The sequence below is a fragment of the Cupressus sempervirens genome, chromosome 5 (assembly GCF_028749045.1).
Source record: "Cupressus sempervirens isolate cs-2001-9-10 chromosome 5, ASM2874904v1, whole genome shotgun sequence".
NCBI lineage: Eukaryota > Viridiplantae > Streptophyta > Pinopsida > Cupressales > Cupressaceae > Cupressus > Cupressus sempervirens.
This window is the reverse complement of record NC_143122.1, coordinates 581,715,736-581,728,123: the sequence shown is the minus strand read 5'-3', so window position 1 is coordinate 581,728,123 and position 12,388 is coordinate 581,715,736. Positions and strand designations below refer to the sequence as shown.

General features: G+C 34.5%; 2 protein-coding genes across 2 annotated transcripts; one reads left to right on the top strand and one right to left on the bottom strand.

Annotated features, from left to right (window-relative positions):
• Positions 1 to 4,281: 4,281 nt before the first annotated feature.
• Positions 4,282 to 5,763, top strand: OHP2 (one-helix protein 2). The gene is made up of 2 exons (XM_089831974.1): positions 4,282 to 5,033; positions 5,409 to 5,763. Exons 1-2 carry the CDS (start codon positions 4,594 to 4,596, stop codon positions 5,521 to 5,523), a joined length of 555 nt encoding a protein of 184 aa, XP_089688100.1. The 5' UTR covers positions 4,282 to 4,593; the 3' UTR covers positions 5,524 to 5,763.
• Positions 5,764 to 8,014: 2,251 nt separating this feature from the next.
• Positions 8,015 to 9,256, bottom strand: LOC149557272 (uncharacterized). Its single transcript, XM_089830181.1, has 3 exons — positions 9,119 to 9,256; positions 8,697 to 8,984; positions 8,015 to 8,578 (listed from the first exon to the last, which is right to left on the bottom strand). The coding sequence occupies exons 2-3, from the start codon at positions 8,742 to 8,744 to the stop codon at positions 8,015 to 8,017; spliced, it is 612 nt and encodes a 203-aa protein (XP_089686307.1). The 5' UTR covers positions 8,745 to 8,984; positions 9,119 to 9,256.
• Between the last annotated feature and the right edge of the window lie 3,132 nt (positions 9,257 to 12,388).

The following is a 12,388-nucleotide window of genomic DNA, read 5'->3' as shown; positions in this document are numbered from 1 at the left end:
TCTACCTTTGATTTATAGAGTAAAAGATTTACAGTAGAATTTTCTATTGAGGAGGCGAATGCCTAACATATGGTTTATAAATATTTGCTTGATGTTCCTTTTTCATAGGGATGACTTAATAAATGAGAAACTCTCCAATACGTCAGCCTTCATTTAATAAATGAGCACCTCTCCAATATGGCAGTCTTGAGTAGTGCATTTGGAATAAACATTAAAATTATATTAATAAAGACTTTCCTCATTGATTTATTTGTGTTCTCACCCCTTGTTAACATTAATCTAAAGATTTTTTTTGCGATTTATCTAAGTTATATTTCTTTTAAAAAAATTTGTAACAATTAATATACCACCTATAATTTGCAGGAGAGAAAGATAGATTTCAAATCATTTAGGATTATTATTGGTTTGGATTTCAAAATTAATTTGATATAAAATATAAAATTCAATTTTAAAAAAATTATATTTTTAATTGTTCAAATGAATTTTTATTGAATTACTTTGTATATATCATTTTTAATAGAAATTTTGTAATAATTTTTTTAAAACAAAAATTATATGTATGTCTATATATTTGGTCAATACAAAGATGTTATTTTTTTACCTCATGTTAATTGATATATTCTATAAATTCTAAACTATTTATATGATTATGTGAAGTGTAATATTTTGACACATTAAAATTCAATACATTAGAAAACATTTTTTTTTTAAATTGTCAATAATTATATATTGTAGTATATGACTTAAAATTTTGATATGAATAATTAAATATAATAGTTGTATCTAAGTATTAACATAAGTAGGCTATTCTAATAAATTTTAAAACCCATACACTAAATTATTATTTAAATACAAATAAAATACACAAGAAAAGTTGATTTAAAAATAAGTATTATGTATATTTATACAATATATTAATATTTGGGTTAGTAACTATTCAACTATTAACTCTTTTTTAGATTGCATGATGTTTTTTATTTGATTTGAATATAATTATGAAAGGTTGTAAGCATTATTCTAAATAGTGCATAAAAAATAATAATATTTCACTTGTTAAATATTTTAGAAAATTATTTTATTATATCTTTATTTGATCTATTTGTTCATTACTTTTCTTAATGATATAAATGAATAATATTTTAATACAAAATATTATCTGTATATAGATTAAAAATGTGTTAAACATTCAATATTGGTTCATTACTAACCCTACATCAATATGAGAACTTGGAAGGAAGATTAAGGGATCTAAGAAAAAATGCACAAATGTAAACTCATATGATCATATTTTAATAATTATTTATCAAGTATATTATAAATTTTACTAAATATTTGCTTATAATATTTTTAAAATGTAACTTTTAACGAATTAAAAATTGCTCATTTTTAAATACATTTGACTGTATTGAAATTATCATTTATGGATCTTATGGTAAACTCTCTAAATATTTTTTACTTTACAAGGGTAAAGCAAATTATAATATTATTTTATCAATTTATTTGATTGATTTTGTATTCCTTAAATAAAATAGTTTATGTTTGACTTGTATATAGGATACTAAGTGGCATAATATGTAAAGATTATGTTATATTTGTCTTTAGTACACTTCTCTTAAATGATGAGACATATTCCTATAGAAGGAGGATATGAAGGACATGTTGACAGATTAGTTGTTCAATTGTTGAAGAAGGATGATGATGAGCAAGACACAAAGAAGAAAATGATGAGAAGGAGAAGAAGGGGAAGAAGAAGGTGAAGTAGAATGCTAAGAAAGAGAAGGAACATGAAGGAGAAGGAGAGAATATAGAAAATGAGGAGGTGGAAAGAGCAATGAAGAAGGAGGAGAGGAAGAAGACGAAGAATGAGAAGAAGGAGAATTAGAATAAGCATAAGGAAAAATAGAAGGAGAATAAAAAAAGAAGGAAAATGAGACAACAAAAAGGTGAAGAAGGAAAGGAAGAAACATAAGAAACTGAATGAGAAAAGAGAGAGAGAAAAAGAGATGAAAGGAAAAAGGGAGGAGGAGGAGGAGCAACAGAAAAAGGAGAAGAAGTAAATGGAGAGGGAGAGGGAGGGAAAGAGAAGGAAAGAGAAATAGAATAAATAGGATATAGATAAATAGGAGTGAAAGGTATAGAGAGGTAAGATAAGATAGAGATAGGGAGGGAGAAAGGAATGTCTATGTGTGTGAATAAAAGAGATATAAAGATGTCGGTGGGGAAGTAGACAGGGAAAGTTTATGGATAACTACAAAATGATAATTAGAGGGGTAATGACATATAGGGATGGATAATGAGAGATGGGCTAGGGGAAGTGAACAAGATGAATGATACGAAGAGAGAAGAGAGACCAAAAGGTGATAAGTTTAGTACTAATAAAAATCAAGGAGGGAAAGATGGTGAGAGACAATGTGCATATGAGGAAGATAAATATGAAGGGAAGGACAAAGAAAAAGGAAGTAGGATGGAGAGGAATAGGACGAGGAGAGAGGAGAGTAGGGAGATGAAGAGATATAATCAAGATATTTGAGGTGATAGACACTACAATGTTGATATAGGTAAATCAATAAGAGTCATAATTGGATAGTGGAAAATCAAATAGACTATTAGAAAAGTGGTCAATTCTGCTATAACACTCTCTTGCGTAGTTCTTTCAATGGTGGCATCTATCTCATTTTGACCTCAATAATGGTAGCAAGGTCAAGTAGAATATTGTCAAGTTAACTTTATTTATGATTTTTTTAAAGAAAATAAACATTCTTATTAAAAATATTTCAATATTCTTCAATAAGAATATATTTTAATAATTAGTTTTATATTCATTAAATAAAAAATATTAAAATATCTTTATTATACAAAAAAATACACAAATTATATGCTTCTTATTAGTCTTTATTAATATTACATCTTCAACACCCTATTCAGTTGATACTTGCAGGAGATTTTTTCTACAAGTTAAATTTTGATATTGCTATTACGATTCACCTATGTAATTTTGTTGATTCAAAATTATTGACCAATATTTCACGAGTAGTGGTTTTCAAGATCCAATCTCTAATGGGAACAAATGAAACACTTAATACTCATTCCATCCATGTGATTTTAATAAGGGCGAAGTCCAAATATTTTTGTTTTGATGCATTCATGATTGGATTGTTGAAGATTTTGTATTGATTTGCATGATTTGTCCTATTTTTATCCATGAAAGTATTTGTAGAAAAATCATAGTGGACAAACAAATAATGAAATAGATACAATGGGATATATGTAAGAGGAAATATGAATAAATAGAGATATAGATGCAAATAAATATATACACACAAGTCTAGGCAGACAAAGAGGTAGATAGATGATAAAGAGAAGTGGAGGGATAGGTTAAACTAGGAGGTATGGAGTGGAGGTAGAGAGATAAACTTCTAAAGATCTATAGGGTGATAGGTAGATAGTAGATAAATGGATAGATATATAATATCAAAGAGAAAAAATAGAGATAGGATATAGATAAAGAGAGATGAAAGATGCAATTGATTGTTGTCTTAGACATAAATAACAACAAAACATCATTCATGCAAAGCTGATCCCCATGGAAGAAAGGGTTTCCTCTATCCTTGCCAAGTGTTTAATGTTAAAATTTCTAACCAAAATTATAAAAATGACCCAATTATTATTATTATTATTATTTTTAAATATGTCATTTCATATTGAACCCTAACACTCGTGCTCTCCAAATGATCACTTAAATTTGAGAAATTATATAGAAAGGGAGAAATAATATTATGACCAATCACATAATGAAAATTATGACCAATATTCTCACATAAAGAATGAAAGAATGTAATGAAATTATATATATATGCTTAACCCTTGCACCCTTTAAAGATGCAAGTGCTAGTAAATTAACAATTATCAAAATCTTTTCATCCAAAGTTTCCTATAGAATGTTCCCTTACAACACCTACAATTTGCAAGCGCTAGTAACTCAACAATTATCAAAATCTTTTCATCTTTTATATATATATATAAGCTTAACCCTTGCACCCTTTAAAGATGAAAGTGCTAGTAAATTAACAATTATCAAAATCTTTTCATCCAAAGTTTCCTATAGAATGTTTCCTTACAACACCTATAATTTGCAAGTGCTAGTAAATCAACAATTATCAAAATCTTTTCATCTAAAGTTTCCTATAGAATGTTCCTTACAACACCTATAATTTGCAAATGCTAGTAAATTAACAATTATCAAAATCTTTTCGTCCAAAGTTTCCTGTAGAATGTTCCCTTACAACACCTATGATTTGCAAATGCTAGCGATACCCAATTCAGAAGTTTGATCGAAAGAGGGTCTTGAATTGGTTGGAGTTCATCATAAATAACCACAAAGATTTAGTTTAGCAAAAATGCTGAATTAACCTTATCTGTTCGTTTGGTCTGTCACTCTCCACGTCCCTTACCTCGAAAACTAGGCTTTTCGCCTGGTACCCCGATCCATCACTTATGCAGACCAAATGGCTAACTGAGATGACCCAGCGAAAGTACAGCATACAAATACATAAGAATTTCCCTTGACCTTGCTCTGCCAATTTTTTTGTGCAGATGACCATGTCTCTCGCATCACCACTTCCGCGAATTCCTTTTTCTTCATCCAATTCAAAGCTCATCGGAACAGGGAAAGTGACCCACAAACTGGTATTTGTGAGAAGTTCCTCCAATGGCTCCGAGGGCACACCATCTCCTTTAAGAAGGCCTGGTCCCCCAATCAAGGAGGCCACTCCTCCCATTAGGCCCGTCCCTCCAGTCAGGCCTATTCCTCCATCCCCTCCACCGCCACCTTCTTCCTCTGATTCTTCTCCTCCCAGCCCTCCTCCCCCATCAGTGCTTTCTACAATGCCAAGTACATCGGTAGTGACAATTGAGTTTCAGAGGCAGAAAGCCAAGGAATTGCAGGAATACTTCCAACAAAAAAAGGCGGAGGACCAGGCTTCTCAGAGCAAGGCTTTTGGATTCACTCCAAAGAACGAGATTTCTAATGGAAGGTAACAACTCGTTCGCTGCATTTTGGGCCAATTGTAAGCAATTGAAAGTTTTGAGATGTATAGTTTGTTGGTTAAATCTTTTGAGCTTTGATGAAGAAGTTATATATATATGAATATATGAAAAGCTGTATATTTTGGTTAATCCTGAGAGAAACATTGCAATAATAATTGACTTGTTGGCAAATCGATTAGCTTTGTAAAAATTTAATGAAGAGATTGATAAATAATAATGGAAACATTCTTGGTTAGTTAATCTAATTGATATAAACTCTTATACCTTATTCCTTAACATTTTAGAGTATGGACTATGTAACAGTAAGGACATGAGGACATGTATTTATTGAATTATTATTCTTATGATTTAAATTGGTGCAGGTGGGCAATGTTCGGTTTTGCTATTGGATTGTTGACCGAGTATGCAACAGGTTCAAGCTTTGTTGATCAGATGAAAATACTTATCTCTAATTTTGGAATAGCAGATCTTGAATGATAAAATATCTAGAAGGTTACACCAGAGAAAGGAGTTCACATTAACTACGTGAGCCATTTTTTAAGGGTTTGTATGATAAAATTGAACAACATTACAGGCATTGCCACTCTTATTGTTTACTTCAACATATTTTTCTGTGTTTTGAGTTTGCAATTCGTTGACGAATATGCTTGTTTATTTGATTATTTATGTTATTCGTTAGCTTTCAAAAAAATTGAAAGAAAGACATCTTCAACCGAATTTTCTTGGTTTTTTGCAACCATGACTGCAAACCAATAACAATAGGAGATCCAATTTAAAAACTGTTTTCAGTTTTTCCTATAGAAGGATTGCCCGCAAGGGAGTAAGTTATCTGGTAACTGATATTCTTTTAAAGATTAAATCAGGGTCTACTTTTTTTGCACAAGCTCTCACAGTGTTAAATCATTATTCAAGATAGATGATAGCCATGTTTTGATCACATACACAATCATTAATCTCAGAAGGTATAGCATTGTAACCTGAATTGAAAATAGAAAGAGGAAAATAAACTGAATATCACTATTGTAGGCTATGCTGTCTTCAAATCTTTTAACGATTGCATAGAAGCATCAGTGAGTATTAAATGCAATAAGAATTTATGTTAGCATGAAAACTATTTAGTGTTACCAATGACTTTGTTTCCTAATCTAGAGAACCTCTGTTAAATTACGATTGGACCTTCTCTTATGTACCCTTGATGACTCCTTGAAAAATGGGACTTTGGGGCACCTTGTCCCTTATACGTGCCTTAAAGAGAGGACTTCAGGAACCTTGTCCCCTGTCCTTCATAATACTCTATCTTAAAAGGGTATTTTGTGAGAGTTTCTGCAAACCTATTTCTCAGGAACTTGTGCCTAAATCAAGGGATTTTTTTTCCATGCTGAGGGTAAGGCGACGTCATAAAGAAAAAAACAATTAGAAAAATTAATGAATGAAAAATCCTAGCTAGTTAAAATACAAAGGGAATGATAATTTTGATCCATAAGATGCTACGGGAGGGTAGCTCTCATACATAATATATACTGATAGATAAAATAGGAGTACACCGGTTCCACATCTGAAGACAATGCATTCCAGATTCATCTGCTTTCTTAGGCCTGTGGTGAAGCAGGAGATGGAGGTCAGCTAACAGCCTTAGAGGTACGCTTCACTTCTGGTGGGGATAAGAGAGTATCATGATGGTTGATAAAGAATTCAAAAGTTTTTATGATGTCCCGTTCTACTCTTTCTTCTAACAGGGTGATAACTTGTTTTAAACTCTAATTTGTATGTGCAGTGGCAATATCATAGATGCCTCCAAGACATCTAGTCCTTAGACTTTTGTTGAAGGTAGATATAGCCATCATCATTTCTAGCTTCAGAGGGGCTCTGAGGAGTCCATCCACATCTAGTTTCCCTCAATACTTTCTTGTAAGGATCATTTATGTAGTTGGTTTAAAACAGCTCCATGAATTGATTATCATGAACATGGCCATCATAGATAAATTTGTTACTAATCACATTCCTTTTTTCTGCTTCAACTTCATCAGCTTTGATCATAAAGAGCGTTTGGGTTGGAATGAGACATCTTTAATGAGATATGGGTAGTAGTAGCTGGTAAAATCGCCTGCTATTCTGGTTGAGAGGATTTTCAGTGACCATTTTAATGGTAAGATCAAAGCCAAGAAAGGTCTACAAAAAGATTTCATTTGTTGTTTGCGAGGCTTGAATGACCTGTATGGTTTGCATAGGAAGCAGTGACTAAGAAACCAACTTGTTAAGGATCAGAAAAACATTGTGTAGTTGTGTCCTGCAGTTTCTGTTGTAAGTGGATAAAGAGGAAATTTTTTTCCATTTTCTTTATCATTTCAGATGACTCTCTCTTCAAACTGACCACATGCTTGATTGGTTAAGAAATCATCCGTATGATTTGCCTCACAATAGTAGTGTTTGATTGATTGGTTATCCATGCTGTCTAGTATTTCCCTATGCTCCACGGAGTTTCCGGGACGGGGACGTTTTAGGGGACGGGAACTTGTTTCCGGTACGTGTACGGGTCGAAGCCAAAATTTAGGGGACGGGACCTCAGGGGACGGCTATAAAATATAGGGGATTTTAAATTTTTTATATATGGAGAATTAGACTTGTTTAAAGATATATTTCTGATATGCATACCATAACAATGATAAATCATAACATTGATAAACCATTCAACATAGAATACATGGAAAATTGGAAATTGAAAACTATTAAGATTAGAATCAAAATGAGAATATGATATCATGATATATCCGAATATCGCATACAATTAGCAAAAATGCCCAAAGGCTCCAAGTATCAATCTATCATCATCATGCATGAAATGAAAATCAAAATGACATAATGAAAGTAAATACTAGAAGTGTAAATGAGATGTCCAACTCCATAATAATCAAAAGCAATAATGTATCTGAGTATCTAAAAAGCAGAAAGCCAAATATATGGCTGTCCTCTAGGAATCTAAATCTCTATCTAAATCAAGATCATCATCAATCTCATCCTCTGAATCACTTGTAGGGGTGGGCAAAGGGTCCTCATCCAATGGAACTCCAAGCAGCCCTGGGGGTGTGTTATCCTCATCAATCTGCAATGCATCCTCAGGATTAACATCCCAACGTAGTGCTGGAGTCTGTCGATACTCAAGACTTTGTCGCTCCTGTAGTCGCAATACACTATGAACAGCCACAAGCTTCTCTAATCGTCTAGAGGTAAGGTTGTTCCTCTTGACCGATTGAATGAAGCTATATGTAGACCAATTCCTCTCTGCAGCAGAGGAACTCGCAACCTGTGAGAGAAGACGGGTGGCAAGGGCTTTCAGCTCAGGTGCATCTCTACCATGCCATGTCCACCATCCAATCGGGTCCTTTTGAGCTAATGTAGCTCTATCAGTCCTCGCCTCTGGTCTACCAAATGTTGGACCACGAAGATTGGCAAAGTCAAGCCATTGCCCTCGAATTTTTGCAGCATCCTCTGCACTATACATTTTTGAAAGGGCCTTGAAGAAGCCCTCCTTCACCTATATTGGACAAACAAAAATTAAGAAGTGAGAACTTAGAGTTTATAAACTTTACAAATAAAATAAAATATTTAAAAATATATTATAAAATCAAAATTCTTTAATAAATTAAACTCACCTCCTCATCATTAGATGGAGGCACTCTCCCAAGCCTTGTGCATACCATTTTGGATTGACTGCATAGGCTGCCATATGAAGTGGGTTGTTCATAGTGTTCCACCTTTTCATTACAATGGGCTTAAGATGCTCCTCATAGAACTCCAAAGTAGGTTCCTTATCTTTAACAGCTTGCTTGATCTGCCCAAGCATGCTATCAAAAGTCTCATAAATCTCTCCAAGGCTAGGAGAGTCAGTATCAGCATATCTAATGACCTGCACAATAGGGTCAATGAAGGAGCAAATGTATCTGCAAATGAAAGAAAATTGCAAGTGAGAAACATAATATGTTAAAAAAATCAGCAAGTGCTTAAATTAGAATTTTTTTTTATTAAATCAGCAATAATAACAATTATGATATCCACCAATTCTTAAGTTTCTTACCTCATTGTGGTCCACCAATTTTCATCTAGGATTCTTCGTTTGACAAGTCTTCCATCTGGGGTGCTTGATTCATGCCATCTATTCCACTCTGCATTGACCACCATGGATTGTAAGGCCTCTTAGACCTCAAGCATCCTCTCCAACAAAATGAAGTAGCTAGCATATCGAGTCTCCACAGGCTTGAGGTATTCTTTTTTGGAAAATGTCCTAAATAATGCAAGAGATGTGTGATGATTGCAAATAAACATTTGCACGTCTCTAGCCTCAAACACCATAGTCTTTATCCAATCAATTTTCCCAAAATCCTTCAAGGTGTTATTCAATGCATGTACACAACATGGGGTCCAAAAAATGTGTCTATAGGTGCTCTCTACTATCAATCCAGCTGATTTACACACATGGGCTGAATCAGTGACTACTTGCACAACATTTGAAGTCCCTACCTCTTCTATAGCATCCTTCAAAATCTGAAATTGGAAGGATGCATCTTTCTTTTTTCCCGAACAATCAATGGCTCTAAGAAAATAGGCCCCTGCTGTACTAGTGACAATAAGATTGATGAGTGGCCGATGTTTGATATCGGTCCAACCATCCATGATAATAGAACATCCATCACTCATCCATGTTTGCCTCATATCCTCCATCAAAATGTTTACTTTTGAGTACTCTTTGTCAAGGATAGTGGTGCGTAATTTAGTCTCTCCTAGTGGTACAAATGAGGGACCAGCAGCATATATATCTTTGCACATTTGTTTATAGAATGAGGAACGAGAAACATGGTATGGTATGCCATGAGCAACAAGAAATCTGCCAATGGACTCTTCAGCTCTATCTTTTGCTTGTATGTTAAATAAATCAGCCACATTGGTATCTCTCTTAGTCTTGGCCTTTCCCTTCCCTTTACTAACAGTGCTAGTGGGAGTCAATGAGGGTGTGGGTGTGCTACTCATAGGACCCCCAGATTTCAATAACTCCCCCTCCACATACAACCTATTGGCCTCAAGTTTTTCTTCCTCCGTAATTTTTTTGCAACCTTTCACCCCTTGCCCACCTATCCATAAAAGATGGCAATACACTCTTGTGTAGCTCCCAAAATAATGCTTCTTACATAAATGACACTCCCATTCCCTACTACCCCCCGAATTTTTCTTCTTATTCTTGTCTACTTTTGTGGCAAATTGTAGGACAGGTTTCTTAGGGTTGAATGGGCCTTTGGCATATTGTTTTAGGGCTTTGGAAGGGCACTCAAATGGATTAGGCATTGCATCTTCCATAGGGACATCTACATTAGGCTCATCAATGGCTGCCCTAGGTCTTTTTCTTGGTCTTTGTAATTGTGACACTTGAGTTTCTTGCATGGCAACTTCCATGCTATCACTACTTCCCTCACTCTCACTACTGCTCATGTTTTTGCCTTTGGATTTTACAATGATTTATAGTATACTGCTGCAAGTTATAGAAAAAAAAAATATTTCAATGTTCCATTAACATGCCCTCTCTATGTCATTGAAAAAAATGAAAAATGACAACAAACAACAATGAAGTTTGAATCAAACAAAAAGAAAATAAAAAAATACCTAGAATGAAGTAGAAATGAAGGCAAAACTTTCTCTTCCACCTCAAAAACACACTCCTCTTTTGTTGTTGTTGAATGTTCAATGTTTTCCTCTTCCTCTTCCCAACTTGCAAACAACTCCAAATGAGCAATGAACTCCAACTTTAACTATTTAAGAAGACACATTAGGGTTAACAACTTAACATCCATGTGGGCCCTCGGCGGAATAGAAAAGACTAAATTTTTTTTTTTAAAAACCATTTTTAAAAACTTTTTAACTCACCCGCGGCCGGCTGGAAAATAGGGGACGGCGTGGGCAAAAGGGTACGGGCGAGGGACAGGAACGTCGCCCTGGTACGGAAATCCGTACCCAAGTTTCCTACGAAACTTTTTTTGGCGTTTCGGGGACCGTCCCCTTTCCCCTAAAAAAGGGACGTCGCAGGGTACGGCCAAAATCCGTACCCGCGTCCTCGTTTCGTACCCGGTACGGGTACTAGGGTACAGAGGCAGGGGACGCGTCCCCGTGGAGCATAGGTATTTCCCATATAAACTCTGTATTGTTTCTTAATTTCCTATTAATATCTCGATGATCTTAATGGCATCAATACATAATTGTGAGTGGCCTTCAATAGCTATGTTGGAGGATGCTTTTCTTTTTACAAAGATTCAGTTCAGTTAGAAGAGTTAGAAGCTTTGTTTCATCGTTAGTTTCATTGTGGAGTTTCTTGAAGATGACCAAAAATATGCTCCCATTCTCATCTTTGATGGAGATGTCAACGCTAGAGCCCCCTAGATTACCACACGTTGAACCTTTAAAATTGAGTTTCAATCCACTTTTGGGGGTGGACACCACTTTAATATTTCAATATGAATCTTGTTGAATGTTTTTTATTGGTGTTGCAATCCTTCGTGTCTTCACAAATTGTGCTCTCAATTTTCACGATGACCTCTTCCACATATGATTCTTTCATTGAATATTTAATTGTTTCATTCCTTCCAGACTTGGCCACTGTCATGTCCCCTTCTCCGCACTAGTATTATGGTGCCAGGTTAATCTATCTCCACATTTGGATAGATTAACGGCATCAACAGTCAGGATGCTTACCAATCACACCGGAAATTAAGTACATCAATTATTATATTAAATGTGCTTTGATAAAGTTACTTTATGTTTATTAAGTCATTTACTTTATAAAGTGACTTAAGTGACTACAGGACGAAATTGTTGTTTTATCCCACATCTCTTATTCCAACGTCTTCCCCTCATTTCGAGGTTATAAATAAGAGAGCTTGCCTTGGGATTTACACACAAGAAGTTTTATGAATTCAAAATATTCTGAACTCTGGTTGCTTGGATGTGATTGAGTAAAACTCAAGGACGAAAAACCCTTGAGAAGATCTGAAGCTGGACGTATTCCCAGTCTTCATATGAACTTTTCTCTATGTCAGTTGAAATCAATGGGTAAATGAAGTTTGGACAGGTGAATGGGAGTGAGGGAGTTATTTAGGAAATAGGTGCTAACACATCCAAACGCCTTGATCAGTGAGTCGGCAGTTGAGAAGGGAAACTAGCATGTCATTAAACTTGATTCTGTAAGTCTGTATGTTATTTTCTAGACTATGGCATTTGTTAGAACTGTTCTTTGACAATAGTAGGCCGATATCGGCTATAGATCACTCGGTGGGAGGTAACTTCATGTTTGTGGAGTGCACAT